The 22,262-nt window shown below is 29.3% G+C and overlaps 1 protein-coding gene and 1 long non-coding RNA gene across 3 annotated transcripts in view; both read left to right on the top strand.

The window, feature by feature from the left end:
* Positions 1-22,262, top strand: part of LOC113797696 (uncharacterized) — a 37,845-nt gene that overhangs the window by 13,955 nt on the left and 1,628 nt on the right. The window contains exons 1-5 of one of the 2 annotated variants that reach the window (XM_075821641.1): positions 8,409-8,931; positions 9,444-10,350; positions 10,603-11,468; positions 18,665-19,528; positions 19,604-22,230. In XM_075821641.1, the coding sequence (XP_075677756.1) occupies positions 8,872-8,931; positions 9,444-10,350; positions 10,603-11,468; positions 18,665-19,528; positions 19,604-22,230 (5,324 nt within the window). In that variant the 5' untranslated portion in view covers positions 8,409-8,871. Of the gene's footprint in view, positions 1-8,408; positions 8,932-9,443; positions 10,351-10,602; positions 11,469-18,664; positions 19,529-19,603; positions 22,231-22,262 lie in introns of those variants that run through there. The other variant, XM_075821640.1, reaches the window with a different exon arrangement.
* Positions 7,096-7,534, top strand: LOC142645397 (uncharacterized). Its single transcript, XR_012846537.1, has 2 exons — positions 7,096-7,243; positions 7,306-7,534. It is a non-coding gene; the product is annotated as an uncharacterized LOC142645397 (long non-coding RNA).

Genomic DNA, 22,262 nt, shown 5'->3' with positions numbered 1-22,262 from the left:
TTTCGATCAATATCGGATTTTTCGTTGATAGATTTTTTTCCCAAATCCGATGAACTGATCAAATCAATAATAATCAAGCTGTCCGATACTGGTTTTGTTTTTCAATCCAGTAATAAAAATCTTGTTTTAACTTTTCATTTTCAATTGTTTTGGCCATTCATTCATTTGCTATTTGTCCATTTTTTTCAATCAAACAAAAAATCTATTTGTCTTATCAAATCAATGATGATTGATGATTGATCTTTCTTTCTTTTTTCGATTATTATTATTATTTACAACAATTTTTTTTTCTGACAAATTCCAAGAATATTTTCGTGTAAGCCAGACACACATTTGATGTGTGTGCTGGCTGCTGTTTTCATTACATTCACAAAAAAAATGTTTGTCGGTTTTTTGATTCACAAGTTTTACACCTGAATGTTTTTTTTTCGCCATTCACATTTCCATTCGCCATGTACGAATTGACAAGATCAATTTGATCAGGTTTTGATCTGATTTTTGACATTGATTGCTTCTCAGGTAAATGATTTTTTTTTTCATTGATAATTTCATAATCCAGATTAATGTCAAGGTTATATCCTGTTTTCATTTCATTTTCATTTATTTTTGCATCCACGTTTTTCTGCACGAAGAAGAAAAAATATTATCATTTTCAAATCTTCATCAATCATTTACGACAACAAACACAGAGAGAAAATCAATCAATTTTGTTCGGTTTTTTCTTCAATCTGGATAGCAATAACCCCATTATCATCATGATGATCATCATCAATCTGGCCAATAATAATAATAATGTAGATGAAGAAATGTCATTTGTTTTGTTTTTCAAAGGCCGCTTATGATGATGATGATTGCCATCAACAAATGCAATCTCAATAATATAATTGCCATTGTTGTCGTTACTGTATGATGTGTGTATGGTAGACTGCATTTTATTAAAACAGATTATGAAATGAAAATGGAAAAATGTGTAGTCTATGTTTGAATAAATCATCATCATCTATTTTGGATATTAATGAAAATGATGATGATCTGGAAAATTCATTGGAAAATTGAATTGTTGTTTCGATCATCAAGATGATGATGATCTACCCCTTTTCTTTTCTTCACTGCAAGTCACGTTTTCAGATATTCATCACACTTTTTTCGTAAAGAAAATCTTATTGAGGATGATGATGATACTTTACTCTCATTGAAAATGAATGAATGAAAATCCAATGATCAATTTGGATATCATCATTGTGAATACAAACATATTTGCCAAAAAAGAGGGGTATTCAGGTGAAAATAAAACCTCTTTTTCTATAGTCATTTTCTCTATAATGATAATGATGATTATGAAGATTTTCTTTCTTTCGGATTTCAGCATTCGAAAGAGGGATTGAATTACTGAACAAAGAAAACACTGCACTATACTTATATTGGATGATACACTATGACGCCCAAAATAGAGATGAGTCATCATCCTTGCTATTTGTTTTCGGGTTAAAATCATTCTTGTCTAAAATAATGATGATGATGATGTGAATGACACAATACTTTTCTTTAATATAATAGCTACTGGCAATGTTTTGCCTATTTTCAAAAAATTAATTTATCCAGAAATTTTTTTTAACACTTTATTCTCTCTCTCTCATAATCCATTTGCTTGTCATAGAAAAACTTTATGGATTTTTGTTTTGTTTTGTTACACTAATTGATTTAGGTCGTCATCGTTGTCATCATCATTATTTTTTTTCTCAAATCTGAATTGAACTGAATCTTAAATTATCCATGAAAAACAGAAAAAATGAAAAAATCTAGAAATGAAATAGGATTCCTAATTCGAATTTTGTTACATTATGATTACTACGATGGATGGTTCGTCGATTCAATACAAATGAAATGATTGATTGATTTTTGTAATGAAAAAAATAAAGAGTTTTTTCTCTCCTTTTGCAGTTGTTGTTGTCGTTTTGCTTGTTGTTGTTGTTATTGATTGATTGATTTGATTTTGAACAACAACAACAAAAAAAATCATAAATATCCAATTTAATCACGGTTATGCTCCCGTTTTTCATCATCATTTACCAATTCGATTGATGGTGTCAAATAATGCCATTGGTGTCAGCTTCGGTTCTTTACACTATTGATGCACCACCATCCCCACCATCACCACTATTTCGACAATATCGATTATGATGATGATTATTGAATGTTTTGAAATGAAATGAAACGAATGAAAACCTTTCAAATATGTGCTCTTTTTTCTCTCTTTTTTTCGTTTTTGCTCAATGACAATGTCAATTTTTTTCCAATATGGAAATTGACGATACCGTTTTGTTGTTGTTTAGAACAGAAACAACAACAACAACGTAGAAATTAGGCCAAATTCTTTTCCATCCTCCCTTGATAAATCAATGACCTTTTTATTTTATCAGTTATTCTACTAGGCTAGGGTCATGAACACTATTGATTCACCAAATCACCCAAAAAATGATCAACCATATTGATCAAATGAATAGTGCCATTGAAAAAAAAACTTTTTGAAATTGGATTTTGGTCAGTTTTTTTTGATTTTGGTTACCTGGTGTGTGTGTGTGTCCTGGATAAAAGAAAAATGTAATCTTTTTTTTTTGTTTGCAAAATTGAATCATCTTGAAAAATCAAATTTTCAAACTTTTTGATTTTTCTGTTTTAAAAAGTTTTTTGTTGTTGTTTGTTGTTGTTCGAGAGAGAGAAAGGAATGTTTATCATTATCATTATCATTTTTGGAAATTGATAAAAACTTTACAGAAAAAAACTTTTCAAAAACATTTTTTTTTTGATATTTTTCATTAATCGGATTTATTCTTTTCATGATTATATACACTGTGTGTGTGTGTTTGTTTTTCATTTTGAACTAGATGGATTCTTGATTCTAACATCATCATCACTATTTTGACATCCAAAAACTAATGATAGTAATTTGTTCAGCAAGAGAAACATCAAGAATCATTCATTTTGTTTTTGAAAACATCCAAAAAAAATGTCAATGTTTGATTATCGTGTTTGATTGTGCGCATCAGATATGTATCCTGATCAAAATTCAATAAATGTAATTTCGGTAGGAATGTTTGATGTTTCCATTTCGATAATGATGATCCGGGATTTTCATTTTTTTTTCATTTCAAAATTCAATTTCAAATTGAAATCTATCCATGATGATGGAATCAAAATGAAAATTCTTTCCAAAATCTCTTGTTTCTTGTTAACATCATTATGGTTTTCCATTCGAAACAAAATCAAAATCTTAATGTTTCAAATTCTATTAGGCTTTTCCTTATCTTTGTTTGTTTGTTTTTTTCTTCTTTTACAAGAAGAAAAATCGAAACAAAAGCAGAAAAACAAAAACAAACAACAAAACAAAAGCAGAAAACAAAGTTAAATTTCCCTCGAGGTAAACAAGGTTTTAAGGGTTTTCCACCACCACCAACATCATCATCCGATAATCGACACACAAAGCATTTGGTAATGTGTGTGTGCGTATGTAACACTAAACAGATAACATAATAATGTTTTTTTTTGGGGTCAAAATAGTGTCTGGTAGTTTCATTTTGAAATCAGAATCATTCTTGATTCTTTTTTTAAGTTATATGATACACTGGAGAATTGAGTTTTGTTTTTTGTGTTTTTGTTCCAAAGAATTTTTCATTCATTTATTTTAATGGTAAATAAATTCAAATTCAGGTTTTTTGTTTTTCTGTTTTGTCACCATATTGATTTTTATGATTCCAAAACAAACCAAACAAAAAATGATGAGGTGAAAAAATTCTTTTGAATTTCTGTTTCTGTTTTATGTTTGGTGATTTCACCATAGTTTGTTCATGATTGACATTTTCTTTTCATTAATAAAATTATTAATATTAATTTTTTTCGGTTCCAGAATTCAAGAATATTCTCGAGAACCACTGCTCAAACCAAAACGCTAATGAATTGTATTAATAAGTTGAATAAGTTTTTTTTTTGTTGTGTGTGCCTTTCAAATAATTCGTACATTCATATATCGTTGAATAAACAAAACTTTCACTTGAATATTATCTCTTTACCACGATATGATATGATATGATTAAACAAGAAGAAAAGAGAAGAGAAAATATATTCAAATAAGTTTTTCCAAAAAGATATCCACTAAACACACACAATGCATATCATATTATGAATGAATGAATACTTGATTCAATTCAAGTCAAAAAATCCATCAAAAAATATTCGTTTTATTTCAATGAAAAACGCCAATATTAACACTGCTTGGCTTTTGGCTTCTTGAAAAAGAATTTTTTTTTCGATTCGAAATTTTCACTTGAATGGTCGGGAATTGCTGGATTCTTTTCATTGGATTTTCACTGTTTTTTTGTTCTTTGCAATAAAATGAAATGAACAAAACGTGTTTGTTTGGAATAAAGCGTCAGAAGCGTTTTTTTCAGCAAAAAAAAAATGATTATTTAAATTCAAATGAGTTTTTGGCTTGCTTGCTTGTTTAATATTCACTTCGTTTTTTCACTATCTATGTTGATTTTTGCTTTTTCGTTATATTTACTGATATGATGATGATGATGGCAAACAAACAAAATCAGCTATTCATGAATGATCCATCATCATCATCATCATTGTTTGATGACCAAACAAAACAACGAAGATGATAATGATGAATAAAATAAGAAAGAAGAAATTGGTTTTTTGGGAATTTTTTTTTTGATTTCCTTTTTTCATTCGAATTCATAGTTGAGTGAGGTTAGGTTGATGACTATGACTATGACTATGACTGTGATTCATAGTTGAGTGAGGTTAGGTTGATGACTATGACTATGACTATGAGTGTGATTCATAGTTGAGTGAGGTTAGGTTGATGACTATGACTATGAATGTGATTCATAGTTGAGTGAGGTTAGGTTGATGACTATGACTATGACTGTGATTCATAGTTGAGTGAGGTTAGGTTGATGACTATGTCTATGACTATGATCTATAGTTGAGTGAGGTTAGGTTGATGACCATGACTATGACTGTGATTCATAGTTGAGTGAGGTTAGGTTGATGAATGAAAAACAAATTTTTTTTTTTTTTTTTTGACAGTTAATTTAATCATCATCATCATTTCCATAATATGCTGTGCATGTTTTATTTTATGATGATAATGATGATTATTGTCAAATCGATAACAGCTGCTGTCAAATGTTGTCATTAAGATTTCAAAGACTTTTTCAAATATAGAAAATCTTATAATTAGCGTAAAACCATAAAGGAAAAGAAAAATTAACCAAAAACTCACAAGAAGACCACCATCATTCATTGAATTGTTTTTCATTTTTAGGAATTTCAGTTGTGACTCATCATTATCATCACCGTAGGACATATGAAATCAATTAGAATCAATCAATAAATAGCTAAAATAGCCAAGAAGCAAGCGAAAAACAAATGACTAATGCTGTGCATGTGTTGTTTATGGAATTCATCATTTGGCTTTTTGAAAGCAAATTATCATTGCACATACCCTATCTGTTGTTTGATTGGAAAAATGTTTGTTTGACCTGCCTCAGCGGTAGCTTGACAATAAAAATATTTTCTTTCTCTCTTGTCAAACAACCTAAAGACCACCAGGATTTGAAAGTTTTTTTTTCTTTGAATGAATGACATTGACAGCTTTATTCGATTCGATTTCCCTCTCTCTCTATCCGGATGATGATGATAATTATACCTGTCATTATCAAATATTTTTTATCAATTAATTTATTTGTAGTTTTTTTTTAATTTGCTACGAATCTGTTAAAATCTAGATTAGGTAATGGATTTTGTCTTGTTTATCTTCTTGTTTGGTCAAACGAAAAATCAATTAGTTACAAACAGACTTCTTCTTTTTATAATAATGATTGGATAATTGAAAAGTTAGAAAAAGTATTTTTCTTCTTTTTCTCTTAATTTTGCATACAAGAGATTATGATGACCATCATTAATGATAAAGATGACCATCATCATCATCATCATTATTGAATTGATGATTGATGTTTTGGATCATCAAATTGTTTGCTTGTTTTGATTTTTTTCTTCAATTTTTCAAGGTGTCAAAATCCAAAAATCCAAACGTAACACACTTGGATAGAGGTCATCATCATCAGTCAAGGATTATTTATTTTCATCTTTTTTCATTCGACGAATTTGATGTTTTACAAAACAAAACAAAACACACTTGACATGTTGACTATGTGTTATGCAATTACAAAATGATGATCATCATCTTTGGTCATCAGAAACAATGTTATTATATTGGACAAAGTTGTTCTGGAACTTTGAAACCAATCGACTAAATAGATGTTTTTTGTTTTGTTTTTGTTTTTTAAAACAAAGTTTCAACTTGAAAATGTCTTTATCATCATTTTCATTATCATTAATGAACGATGTGATTGCGTGTTTACCTGAAAAAAAATCCTCATCATCATCCAACGATCGATCGATTGCCATTGTTGATTTGATAATGTTTTATTCGTTTTTGTCAAAATCCATTCATTTATTGACAAAGTTTTGCAATTAAATTTTGTTTTTGTTGTTTGAATTTGATTAACAAACAAATCTCGTTGATTGATTGATTCACCTTTAGTTTATTAATAAGAATTACATTGTTGTTGTTTACATATGGGAAAAATCATTTCTGTTTCGCTTGTTATCATCATTATCAATATTGGATATTTGAATTGAAAAAAAAACTTGTTTGAATGTTTTGGCTGTGTGTGCTCTGGTCATTGATAACCTCTGATTGATTTTGGTTTGAATTGATAAAAAACAAATATTTGTTTTTTCTGTTTTTGGTTTTTGGTCTGGGGAAAAACCACACACTAATCAATGATAATCGATACAATATGAATTTGATTGACAAATTTATTTTTGGAAAAAAGTCACATGTTAGTTTTTGGTCGTCTTTGAAAAAAGATTATTGCTTGCTACACCAAAGGGGTAATGGTAATTTGATATTTTCAATGATGATGATGATTGGTTTTTTCCTTCAATAATCAAGCTTATTTAACTGGAAAATAATGATGAAAATGTTTTTCGAGGGAAAAAAAATATTAATATTTTGTAAACAGAAAAACCAAAAACTTTGATGATGATTCATCCATCATTCTTCACTGTGTGTTCTTCCGTATTCGCTCTATGTGAATTGGATTTATGTTTGGTGTGTGTGTGAATCACCAGTCAAAAAATCCAGACCAAGGATCATCATCATCATTTGGTAATCAATTTTATCAATCAATTTGCTTTTTGTTTTGCCAAGTCTAACTGTTTTTTTCCAAGCAAACAAATCTGGTGAATGAATCATTCTTGTGATTTTCTTCTCTGGATGCTCTGGATTCTCAAGAAAAACTTCAATAGATAAAATCTTTTAAATGTTTTTGGAAACCAGAAATTCTAGCTTTCCAGACTGGCTGTAAATCTGGTTATTTAGATCAGTTAATTTTGTTTGTTTGTATTTTTAACTTGCATTTTGTAAATATATTCTATAATTAAAGTTAATTTCAATGAATCATCATTTTGTAAAATGAAATGTTTAATTTAAACTGATGACATTTAAAAATAACCACCACCACCATCACTATCGATTGTCAAACTTTTTTTGATTTTTGTTATTCGATAATCGAAAATGAAGATATTTTTGGGTTTTTTTTCCCCCAAAAAAAATCCATTCAGGACTTTTGTTGTCTTCGAAACAAATAAATCACGTTATTCAGTAGTTTTCCCTGAATTCTAATTTTTGTTTTCGCCCAGGAAAATCAAGTGAAAAGGCACACAATAAAAATGAATGAATCATCCTTATTGGATAGGATGTTAATGATGAATATGATCGTATGTTTGCTTGGTTTGTCTCATCATCATCATGGTCTATTTTTAAACTACAAAACTTTCGGATTGCAAATGGCTATGATTTCAGTTTTTTTTCGAATGATGACAGTTTTTTTTGTTTGTTTCGGTAGCTTTGATTCGATTAGGGGGATTTTTTGTCTTTTTTTCGATTGTTTTTTTCAGATGGAAAATCTTTATCCAGTGTATAATGTTCGCGTGTGTGTTTCATCGATCCTCAGAGTGTGTTTAGTGTATGGATCATCTAAGAAAATAAAACATTATCTTTTCCGTTGATGATGCCATCGAAATTCAATTTTTCAGTGTTTCTCTTTGATAAAAAAAATGATCCTCTCATATAACAGATGGTCTTGTTGAATTACAGACGACGATAATTGTTTGGTTGATTGTTGTATCCTCCATTTGATTGCTGCATGTGTATCCATTCGGCTGGTGGTGTGTGTGGTTGGCCAAACTTTTAACAAAAACTGCTAGCAAGAAAACTGTTGCAATCGAAACATTTTCTTTCTTCTTCTTCGTATCTTTCTCTGTCTCTCTCAATTCAAAATCTCTATTAGATTTGCAAATTTTCGCTTGTGTTTGAATGAGCCAAGATGATGATGATCCATGCTGCATTCAGCATAGAAAAACTGCAATGCACCCAAAACAGACGGCAGCCAATTTTTTCTTTTGAACAACAAAAACTTTGATGATCATCATCATCATCATCAAAGTTTTTCTAAATTCATTTCGGTTTCTTGGTCTCACAGTAGCTTTTCAGCAGTCTTCGTCGTTAAACTGTGTATGAGTGTTTGGGGCAAGGAAAAAAATAAAATTTTCTGTATTGAACAGGTTTTCCTTGTTGGCTGATTGTCAAAAAATAGAAAATTTTTTGTTGTTGTTGTTGTTGTAGCAGGATCTTCACAAACCAAACCAAACCAATCCGACGGCTAACGACAACCCAACGATCATCAACATTTAGCCAAAAAAAACTAGTATCGTCCAACAACATAGATATATGAAATGTTGAACAGACGTTTGTTGATCGTCGATCAATTTGAATTCAATTTTCAAAATAATCACGTTAGTTTGACGTTTGATTTTTGCTGTTCTGTTCTGTTCTGTTTGTTTCAAGATCGTGTCTATTTCAATTTCTCAAAATCAAATTTCATGAACCTTTCATCATCATTTGAATGATATATGCTCGTAATTTTGTATTTTTTTGGTTGTTGATGTTATTGTTGACATCACCATGGTTTTGTTTGTTTGTTTGTTTGTTGTTGTTTAAATGATAGTCAAATCAATATGATTTTTGTTTTTTAGTTTTTTTGGTGATTTGTAATATTTTGTTTTCCCTTTAAATCCTCATTCTGATTTCAACAGAATTTTAATAACATCGTAAAAATCCCCATTAAATAAGTCTTTCTAATTAAGTAAATGTCAATCAAATTAACACTAATCCAAAAACATCCTTTATCACCCAAAAATTATCACCCAAAATTATCATCCAAATGTGTGTGTGCGCTATGTTTTTTGTCTGTCTGTGTTAATTTTTAACCACCTTTTTTATTATTATTGTTTTGTTTTGTTTGTAGTTAATAACCGATGTGGCTAAAGATTTACAATTAGAATTACAAGATTTATCACCTGATGATGAAATATTTGAACAACCATCAGGATCAACAACAACAACAACAACAAATTTAATCAACAACAATCAGAAATCATTATTGAATCCGATGAAATTCCACCAAAAAACTGGAATCGAAAAATCAACAACAACAACAACAACAAATCAGGATAATAATGTCATCAGAATTATTAACCAACAATCAAAACATTATCAACATCAACAACAATCATCATTATCATCACCATCATCACCAACAACAACAACAACATCTTCTGTTATCGACCAAAATACCATCACCACCACCACCAATAACATCGATACAATCGATACCATTGAAACCGATACGAATGAATCTACCTCCGCATTTGATAACAACATCATTATCATTACCGAACGGTCAATCGATCAACAACAACAACAACAATCATTCATCGTCGATAGAAACGACGATATCTTCGATGTCATCATTGTCAATGATCAACAACAACAACAACAATCACAACCACCTTCGCCACCGAGCCCATTCGCCAATCGAATCACCAACAACAAAGAAAGATCACCACCACCATCACCACCCGAACCATATAACGATCAAATCATCATCGATATCAACAATCGACAACAACAACAATTCGAAATTATCAACAAATCATCAACAACAACAACAACAGCCGATAATCATTATCACCAAAAACGACAACAACAACAAAATAGGTGTCGAATATCCGGAACAACAGAACAATCAACAACAACAACAAATGACTGTCAATCAAAATCAAAATCATCAACGACAACGATCATCACCAATAATAATTCATTCGAACAAAAAAATTCATTCATTAATCAAACAATTCGATTGCAATTTGAATGTAAGTATTAAACAAAAAAGGATTCCTTAATTTAGTTGTTTTTGAATTTGTTTTTCGTTTTTGTTTTGATTTTTTTCATTTTCATTTTCGTTTTATTTTGCTTGATTTGGATTTTGTTTTTCGTTTTTGATTTCGCTTTTGTTTTGATTTTGTTTTTTGCTTGAATTTTGTTTTTCGTTGTTGATATTGATGTGTTTGCGAATGACAATGTTGATGATTTGATTGCAATTTTTCTGTTTCTATCCGGATTAGCTAATGCTTCAAATATTTCCACACTGAATGTCGATGACGATGATGATGGTGATGATATCATTTTCGAAAACTTTACCATAAATTCATCCAATATGATTAATAATAATGGCAGTTTAGATTTGTCATCATCCAACAATGATGATGATGTTGTTGATCAAAATCAATCAATTTCATCAAATTCAATTATGATGATGATGAATCAATCGATAATAAATGATAATGAAAAGTCGATCAAACAACTAGATGATGATGAGCTTATTAGTATTAATGATGATAATCGATTGAAAATCAATAAGATTATCAAGGAAAAACAAGCAAACAACGATGATAATATGGATTCAAGATTATCATCAAAATCAAGAGTGCCAAAATCATCATCAAGTGCTAATGTTATTGTTGTTGTTGATACTATCGATAATACAATCGATAATCAATTAATTGATAATCGATTTAAATCGGTATCATTTTCATTATCATCACCGCCTCCATTGCCATTATCATCATCATCATCATCGAAGAAAAAATTAGTTAAACATCCGAATAACAATAAGAAGAAAAATCGACCATTGAAAAATTTATCATTTTCAAAAAGTTTTGAACAAACAAAATCTGATTATCTTAATCATCATCATCAACAGCCAACAACAACAACAAAATCATCGATTATAAATCGTTTACCAATGAATAATACATTTACAACATTTCAATCGACAACAGCAACGGTAACAACAAAAAATCATTTAAATTCATCATTGAAATCACATTCATTTGATAATCCAAATCAAACATACGAACATATGAATCAATCAAAATTGAAATTGAACAATTCTTGTTGTTTATCATCGGCTACTTTAATATCATCATCAGTAAGTTGATATTTTGGTTTGCAAAAATTCATTTTTTTAAATAGCATCTTTCAGTTGATAAAAACTAATTTCTAATTCAAATAACGTCCATCATCATTCTCTGTACTCCAATAAATTATTCATCGATGATGAATTTTTGTTTTGTTTTTTGTTTTTCGTTACATAAAAATTTATTTTCTTCCATCAAAATAATGATATTTTAATAAGTTTTTTTATGTTATATTCCATGTTGAGAAAGATGAAGAAATTGAAAAAAAGCGACCAAAGAAGAAGATGATGCTAATCATAATCATCATCTAGTAGTTGTTGTTTTATAGTAGGAGTTACATAAGGTTTCATATATCCTGTTTACATGAATGATGAATGAATGAACGAAAAAAATGATTAATGTTTTTGCTATTTTCATAAGTAATATCATCAGTGAAGTGAAGTTTTTGTTTTTGTTTTTTTTTTGGTTGGTTGTTTCCGTGTATTCATCATATTTTTTCCGAGTTTTTTTTCGGTTTCCGTTTTGGTCATTTCCAAAAAAAGTTTTTTTCGGTTTTTTCAGTTGTCATAATTCAATTCAGCTTACAGGAATCATCATGTGAATTTTTTGTTGAGAGAAACGATTTTGGTCTTTTCAGAAAAACAAAAAAAAATGTAAATGATGTTCGTACATCTTTCCCTACCAAAATAATAACATCTGGAATATGTTTTTTTCGCAAGCAATAGTAATTCTATTTGGTTTCATTCGATTCAATTCAATTTGAATGGGAATATTGTCTGAGTGTGTGTTTTTGGAACCAATTTCATTACGCAAAAAAAAATTAATGTATAATTTAATATGATATGGGTCACGTCATTGCAATAATCATCATCATCATCAATGTTCATTAAGGTTTATTAGCATTTTCTTGTTGTTGTTTTGTTTTGTTTTCTCGTTCGTTTGAATCTCTTTGGAACAAACGCATTTATTCAATGCAAGTCAATTGAATTTCTTTTTCTTCTTCTTCCACTACTACCACCGACAAAACAAAAAGAAGAATTTATTATCTCTCTCTCTCTCTCTCTCTCTCTATGTGTTTCTTTGGCTAAACAAATATATATTTTAGCAAAAGGAAAATTACTCAATTTTTTCCTATTTATCTTGCTTATTCTCATTCTTCTTTAGCTAATTAATTCGAATCAATTAGCTAAAGAAAATATCATTTATTTTGATGATAATGATAATGATTATTCCCGAAAATTCACCAAACAACATAGAGAGAATCTTTGAAGGATTATTAAACAACAACAACGATAATTGTGAGAATCCATTGTCTCAGTGTGTGTGCGAGTGCAAGTGATTTGATTAAACAAATTTTTAAATTGTTTTTTGTTAAACGAAAAGAAAGAAAATTAAATTAATGTTAAGAAGAGAATAAGGTTTCAAGAATTCTTTTCTTTTGTAAAATTGAATGGATTTTGCTTTTTTTCATTCTCATATTGTAACCTGACTGACTGAAAATTTTATATTTTAAATAAATTTTTTCATTCATTCCATTCATCTTAACTATGGAATCATGTTTCATGTTTTTCGTTGGTTTGACATAAAATATATCTATACTTGGTTGGTTATTTATGTTGTTTTTTCTTGTTGCAAAGAATATTCTGCATTTTTTTTTTTGCGTTTACTTTCATGATGTAGATTCCTAATTCATCACACTCTATCTGTTTGTGTGTGTGTGTTTAGCTTCTTTCCAAAATGAAATGATATGAAAAGATTCATTAGCTTAAATGCTTCTTTCTTTTGGATCTTTTCTTATGTCATCCTTCTTTTTCTTTTTTCTGTTCTGGTTTTGTTTGTTTTACATTTATTTTATTTTTTGGGAAATTTCCCTGAATAAAATGATAAGAGATTTTCTTCTTTTCTTTGGGAGAAAAATTAATTTTCTCAACATAAAATATGTAGAGTTAGGCGTTTGTTTGTCTGTTTTTTGATCCTTTTTGGTAAATTCCTAAAGAAAATCTTATCATCATCATTGTTTGGGAAGATGGATGAATCAAAACAGGAAAAAATGTCGAATATTCCAAAAAATTTAACAACTTTGATAATAGTATATCCATGCATTGATCAACTTTTTTTTTGGAAGAAAATTACTAACATTATCCCCATTGACATTAGTGAAAAGAATAAGAAAGAAAAATCTATGTCATCCAAAGAAAATATATCTTCTTTTTATTTTCTGATGTTCATTTTCATTTTCTTTTCGGTGTGTGTTCAATAATTGTAAAGAAAAGGGTTATGTGTTTGTGTGGATCATCACCATAAACCTAAAATTATATCAATACATGACCTTTATTTGTACCCGAAACAAACAAACAAACAGCACAGTGAAAAAAAAACATTCTAATTTTTCATTTCTGATCAATTGTATTTTGGTTGTTGTATGACATGTAATTTTCTTTTTTCTTTTCCTTTTCTTATGCAATAACAATAATAATGATATGCATGAATGAATTATATTTTCTTTCTGCATTTTATATTTTCGTTGATAAACTTTTTTTTATTTATGCAAAGATGTTGTTATGTTTGGTTGATGTTGTTCAAAGTTTCATTTCATTTTTTCCTTTCGTTTCTCAATATTGGGTTAGGTTAAGTTTGTTTCGGTTTCGGTTGTTTCATTTTTTTTATTGTTGCAATTTCTTTGCTGAAATTAACGCCTTTTATTTGCAACTATTTCAACATTGTTGTTGTTGTTGTTGTTGACGACATTGTAATTCTTTTTTCATTATTTTTTAATTAATATTTTTTTCGTTTCGGGTATAATTTGAATATAAAATGATTTGGCACATAGTGTTTTTTTGTAGAAAATTATCACCAAATTATATACAGGGTGGAAATAGGATTAATATGACCATCTTCACCAAAAGTGACCAAAATTCAGAAATGAAAATCCATCCTGACAAGTAATGAGGGGAGAAGAAAAGGAAAATTTTTTCGAAAAGTTTTTGACAATTTTTATCAAAATATGCACCATCTTCTTTGTCGTTGTTGTGCAGGTGTTGATTGATTAAACTTTAGGTGATCCTGATCATCATCAATTTTCGCTTTAAAAATTATCATATTATCCGTTTTAAATTTGATTTTCTTTCTGAAAAAAATACCTTAAAAAACGAAAAAAAAATTAACAAATTAAGCCAATTGACTTTTCGGAAAAAAGAAAAATAAAGAAAACGCAAATGTTGCTTGTGACTGATGACAGGCAACGGCAAATTTAAATTTTCAAATGATGATGATGATAAACATTTTGAAAATCTAATTCAATTTTTTTCAAATTCAATGCTTGTCATCACTTGGATAGAAAAAAAAAATTTAAAATTTAAATTTCATTTGACAAATCCCTGCTGATTTTTTATAGTTTAAATCTTGAACTTTTTTTTGAGCTTATTTCAATGATATTTTGAAGAAACAAAAAACTGTAATCTAAAAACAGTGTAACGTTTTTTTGTTTCTTCAGTATTTTCAGTAAACATGATTGCCAAATGGATTTTCATTGATAAAAGATATGAGCGTGGGTGTTTGATGTTTGAAAAAATTTTGAAAATTTTTTCAAAATTTACCGATTTTTTACAAACTGATCCGTGTCTATTTCCACACACACTTGGTAATCAATCATTTTGGTTCAAACGGTTATTTTCTATTTGATCGTTTAAGTGATAAACGATGATAAGAGCATGTTCGTTTATCGTGGATCAAGCCAAAAAAAAACTTTTAAAGATTTTTTGTTGCGTGGTTGATGTTTTTTCATTGAATTTTAAATTAAAATTAAATTATTTATCCTGTCGAATAACATTATCCTTATCATCGGGATGTTTATGGGATTTATATTTATCTTTCTATTTTCGAAACTTTTTCCGGAAAGTTTCTATTCGATAAAAAAAATTGATTCATTGATGATGGCTACCATTATTATCATCATTATTTTGAGTACTTTTTTTCTTCAAGAAAATTGATAGCATCAATAAAAAAAAATTCTGGAATTTTTCGATGGGAAAAACCCTTTTTTATATTTTGTCGCATTATCTTGTTTCATTCTGCACTTGAGTCGACTCGAATATCCGCAAAAATTCTCTTGATTTTGCGAAAACTTACAAAAAAACTTTTCGCAAAATTGAAATATTCTTTCTTTCGGTGTTTTCTTTCTTTTCCTGTTCATCATCATCGGTTACATATTATTAAACTGACAATTTACTCTTCTTATTATGTATAATTTAATCCTTTGACTATAAGGCCATTATCATCATCATCATAATGATGATCATCATCATTTTTTGAACTTAATAAAATCCTAAAATAATGTTTATCATCATCATTATGATTGTTTCCTATGTATGTGTTTTGTGTTTGTGTAGTGAACAAACAATAAGAAAAAAAAATCTTTTTAAAAAAGTCAGAATAATTGTCTTCAATATAATCAGCATACACACACGGGGTTATTTTCAATTTCACGGAAAATTTCTAACATACAACACAGAATATGGTTCAATGAATTCTGTTGAATGAACAGAAAAAAAATAACGGTAATTCATTTCCATTTTTCTATTAACGCTTTAGTAAAAACTTTGGAAGTTTTCCAAAACAAAGAAAATTACATAAATATTTTTTTGTGACTTTGTAACTCTCTCTTTTTCTGTGTTCGTTTGTTTATGTTTGTATAACGGAAAAAAAGATTCACCTACGCATTTACTGTTTGTGTTTCGGCTGGATTTATGGATGCATATGAGGATTACCAAACAAACAAACAAACAACAAGTAGCCCTTTAAAACTTTTTGATTTTTGAATTTATTTACTTTTGTTTCATAATGATCATTAATTTTATGTTTATCGTGATTTTTTTTTCTCCATTGATTAAATCATTTTTTTCATGACGACGATGATCCTATCGTAAAAATGAAATTTTACTTAATTATTCCGTCAGAGTAATTATTTTTGAAATGAAGTTTCGATATAGGATTTTTTCTAATTTTAAAGGAAAAATTTTCAAACCTAAAGCCAAATTTTTCACAAATTGCATCGTTGTTATCGATTTTTCGTTATCAGAAAAACAACATTAAGTAATTATTGAATGAGATTGACAAATAATAATGATGAAATGAAAAAAACTTGAAATTCAAAAAAATGACCATAAGTAGACATAAGTTACCTGTATTTTAATTGCCGTGTAAATATAATTATCATCAAGCATTAAAAACAAAATCTTTTCATCCATTCTCCAATTAAGTGATTTTTTTTCGCTTTCAATCCACAAACTTATTTTATTTTATTTCATTTCTAGCATTGTTTCAAATCAAGAGAAAGTGAATGAAAAAGATAGAAAGAAAAAAAAGATGATGAGCACCATCGTTTTATCGATCTTAATTTATAATGTCTGTGTGTGTGGGTTGATGATATTTTCTTTCTTTCTTTCTGTTTTGTTTGTTTGTTTGAATTAATTCCAATTTCATCATTTTCGCAAGTTTGACCGTTGGTCGTATATGCCGTAAGGATCCAGAAAAAATTTTCAACATACACACACACACACACAGATATAACGATTCGGACAAACAAATTATTATCATTAACATTGGATTAAATAGGGCCAAACCATCACCATCATTTGTAATCATCATTTTTGATTATCAATTCGTCCATTTAATCTTATTTGTAGTAGTTTTTTTTTTTTTTTTTTGGTGCAAAAAAGCCTATCATTATGATGATTATGATGATGATGGTAGTGAAATCGGTTGGAATAATGATAATTTTTTGTAGTTTTTCTTTTTTCTGATCTCCAAAAAAACAATTCAATAGTTTTTTTTGGAGATTTGCATTTGCATTTCATTTGCCTGATTTGAATGAATGAAATGAATTAATTCAAATTGAAGAGAGAAGGAGTGAAGAAAATTTGAATCACCAAATCATGGTTGGTTGGTGGAAATTTGATACGGATCAAAAAGTAGTGATGATGATTATGATGAAACATTTTTTTTTGTAACAAAAGGGCTACCTAATTTTTTCATCATTATCATCATCATTTACCAATACAGCTGCTGCTGCTGTTTTTTTGTCTGAAATGTTTTATCATCGTTTGAATGAAAAATGTAAAAATTCAAAAGCCGATTAAAAAAAGCGAAAATTCATCATCTTCTTTTGGTACCGAAGAATTTTTCATTTCAAAAATGTATCACATTTTTCCTTCCCTTCCATTCATTCAACCAGAAAATTTACTTTTTTTTCTCACTTTTCGTCTAATGGGAAAACATTTCTTTTTTTTTTTGCATCAATTTTCAGTCACTTGATATCCCATCGAATATTGAACTTTTCCTTTCTTCTCATCGTCGTTATAATGTCACCCAAAATTTATATCATCTGGTTTCGATTCAGATGATTAATTATCATCATCGGAATCATCATCATCATTCACGCCAATATCGTTATTCATTTATCGTCATTTAAATAAATAAATATCACCCAATAAAAAAAATTACATTTGCTTGAATTGCCTGAATCATCGATTGATTGATATTGATTGAGTTTTCAAATAGTAGTTTCTTCTCGAAGGATTTTTTTTCATTTCTTTCGCCCATTACATAACCATTGGGTGATTGTTGTTGTTTGGGTTTTTTTCTGTTTGTTTGTTTCGATATGGGCCACCGAATCAATGATATAAATCATCATCAGATTTTGGATTTTTTCGTTGATTTTTGTTGTTTAAAAAATGTATCCAAGGTCGAGATTTATTCATAAAATATTCAGCCCCTGACCAATCGTAATTATAATGATGATGATGACAGTGACCATGAACAGATGCTGGTTTTGGTTAAAATCTCACCTGGTGATAATCAATAATAATTTTTTCCTTTCTTTTTGACTTTTTTTTCGTCGTCGTTGACCTATGAACCTAAAAAATCTGTGATCTGTCCATTTGAATTTTGTCTAATTCAAATTTCGACTGCTGCTGCTGCTGCAAAAACCATCACCATTATAAATCTATAATGCATATGTGTGTGTGTATGCACAAGGAATTTGATAGCTTTTTTCTGGTTTCTGCTTTCTTAGTTTCACTTTTCTTGTTTCGTCTATCTTAATTGTTTAATCTTCATGAATCTATCACACTTTTTTTTGCTATGTTTCAAACAAATTCTAATGGTGTTTTTGTTGTCTGTTTCTTGTTTTTCTTTTTTAAAAATGTAGGCTTCGGCTAAGGAGACAACAACATTATCGATGACGACTACGACGACGACGACAACGGAAACATCTTCACCATTACCATTGACCAAGCCTAGTTTAAGGCATATGTTTTTGTCACATAACAATGATAATGATAATCGACAAAAAATGAATGGCAATCAACAACATTCAACAGAGGATTTTCTACCCGAAGGTAATGTTGATGACGATGATGATGATGATGATTTGCATCATGAGAATGATGGTGATGAATTAGATCACGAAGAAGACGACGAAGATGATGACGATATTGAAGGCGAAGAAATTGCCTATGAAATTGATGCTGACGATGAACAAAGTAATGATATGCTCGATGATAATACCGATGATGATGATGATAGAGATGATGAAGATGATGGTCCAAAATCAACTAGTCCTGGACCAGTTGCACCAAGATCAAGTGTGACGAAAATTGATCCATCAACAAAATCAATGATTAAAGTTGTTTCAATAATGAAAAATCATTCAAATTCGAATCATCAGAATCAATCACCAAAAACAATAACATCATTTATAAATGAAAAAATGAAAGAATTACCACCATCATCAACAACAACAACACAACAACAAGAATCCGAAGATTCAGCTGCTGATGTTAGTTATGAACGTACAACAAGTGATTTAGCTGAATCTGATTTAGAAGATGCAACAACAACAACACTTACTACTGTGGATACTACGAATGCTATTACTAATCTACAGGATAATATAAAAGAATTATCATATGATCAAAGATTTAAAATGACCCAGACAATTTGGTATTTACCACATATAAATCGTGCAACTGTTGTACATTATCTTCAACGTAAAGCTGTCGGTGTTTTTATTGTAAGTCATTTGATTTTGATTTGTTTTGTATCTTTTGATTAATTTCTGTTTTTATTTCATTTTTTCCACAAACAGGTTCGACAATCAAGTAAACCAAATACAATGGCTGTATCGGTACGATTACCACAAGGACGTGGTCCACATGTTGAACATTATTTGATTGAAAAAATTTTCAAACAACAACCAGTTCAATCAAATCAACAATCAAAATCAACAACATCAGTTTTTCGCCTGGAAGGATCTGAACATTATTTTTCAACAATATTACAGCTAGTTTTACATTATTCAAAATGTCAAGATGAATTACCCGTACAATTAACATTACCATCAGTTTTATTAAATTCTAATCGTAGTCATTTAACATCATTAGCATTATTAGGACAAGAATTTTGGCAATCAAAATTTGTTTCCCTAAAACAATTACCAAAAAATTCACTGAATAATGAAACATTGGCAATGATTAATCAAAATCAGAATCAAAAATCAGAAGAATCACAGCAAAAACAACAACAGCCAACAACAAAACAATATAATCGACAACAAGCACGACGTAATAATTCAAATTCAAGTGAATCAAATCAATCAAATAAATCATCATCAATGTCAATGTCACCAAAGCCACCATCATTTGATGTTCGTTCACGTCGAAATACATCTACAGATTCAGCATCACCACCAACAACAACAACAAACAATAGTCAAAATATCATTACATTATCAACACCACCACCTTTACCTCCAAAAAATCCATCAATGATTTGTGATTCACAAAATGTTGTAGCAAAAATAATTACCGAAAATGATTCTAATCATCATCCGATATTATCATCATCATCACCAACAATAGCAACTACATTGGTTGAAGTACATAATAATCAACAACAACAAATATCATCTAGATTACCATCATCATCAAATCGATTGCCAAACGCATATGTGCCTCCACCAATACCACCTCGTAATAATCGTAATTCACCAAATGGTTCAACACCACCACCACCACCACCACAAAAGCCACCATTGCCTTCTAATGGTCCACCATTATCGAGTCTTCGATCGAAAAAACCACATTCAAATCAACAACAGCAGCAAAAAATTTCCATATTAAACGAATTGCTTAGCCCTATGTCAATGACAGAATCGGAAATTGAAATGGCAAAATTTTCATTACAACGTAAAATTGCACCAAATATTCTGGAAGTTGATGAATATGATGATGATGATATTTCCAATGAAAAATCATTAATAAATCGAAATTATTATAATCAAATGATTAATCAGGCCACATCATCACCGATCATTATTGAAGATGATGAAATCAAAAATCAAAAAACACCATCGCCTGCACCGGCACATGCAATTGCATCGTTTCCATCTCATCATTCCGAACAACTATTACATTCATTACCGTGTGATGTTCAACAATCATTATCAGTTAAATGTGATGTTTGTACACAAACCTATGATACGAATAAAAATTTACAGCCACAGCAAAATGGTCGAATAACACGTGCCAATTCATCGTTATCATGTTTTTATATGGATCCAATTGATGCTTTAGTTGCTATTAATCAACAACAACAACAACCAAAACGTCATTCAGATCCAGAATTAGCAAGTAAAAATAGTCAAAATACAATGGATACATTGGAAACAAATCATCAACAACAACAATCAACATTTACAATGAGTCATTCATTAGAAAGTTTATTGGAAAATTTTCGTCATCGTTTTGCAACAGCAGCTAGTGGTTCAGAATTATATTCAATTCGTGAAACTATTCTAAACGAACGACGAAATCAATTTATTCAACAACAGCAACAACAACAACAAACGAATGTTCCAAAACATGATACTGGATTTTCAACTGTTGATAGTGCTTGGCAATGGCATTCTGTTGTTGGTCAAAATGATCATAATGGTGGTATCATCAATCGATCAGCAGCAGCTCAATTGGAACATTTAAAACGTTCAAGTATAACGACAAATGGTTCAATGAAAAGTGATATAACAACTGTTGAAGATTTGATTAGTGCTAAAGCACCGGAATTAGCCGTACCGAAAATTACACATATTGATTCAATCAATATGATTCATAAACAACTTGTACAACAAGATCAACAATGCTGTAATAATGATCGTGAACGCAAACTAACGGCAAAATCCATTGCAACCGATGTTTGTACTGAATTTTCCGAACCATGGAATAGAGATATTGTTGAATCACTTTTTATTTCAGAACTTCATCAAGGTGATATACATCAACAATCAAATCATCAAATTGATGATGATGATGATGATAATAATTCAACAAGACAATTGCTCAATAATGATCTCATTAATTTTAATTCCTTCCTATTAAATCAAGAACAACATCTACATGGTGGCTTATTATCACAAACAAATGAAGATGATTATGATAGTGTTGCTGAAGATGAAATCATTGATGATTCATTAACTACAAATAATCATCAAGGTCAGTTTTTTAAACGTGATGATAGCCAAATTACATTAAAAGATAAAAATCAACAATCAAGAAACTCTTCATCAACAACAACGGATGATGGTATTAAATTAAACATTGCCTATAATATAAGTAATTATGTTTTTGAATTGGCATCACGTAAAGATAATACATTTGCTAAATCGATTGATAATTTTATTGAATGTACTAAAGAAACTACTGATCCAAATCCTAGCGTGTAAGTGTTTGTCTTAATTAATCTTGTTTTAT

This window comes from Dermatophagoides pteronyssinus, unplaced genomic scaffold (genome assembly GCF_027571235.1).
Source record: "Dermatophagoides pteronyssinus isolate colony J.1.1.1.1 unplaced genomic scaffold, Derpt_VIB-CSIC_2022.12 sq0011, whole genome shotgun sequence".
Classification (NCBI taxonomy): Eukaryota; Metazoa; Arthropoda; class Arachnida; order Sarcoptiformes; family Pyroglyphidae; genus Dermatophagoides; species Dermatophagoides pteronyssinus.
The sequence above is the reverse complement of the archived record's forward strand: the minus strand, read 5'-3'. Positions and strand labels throughout refer to the sequence as shown.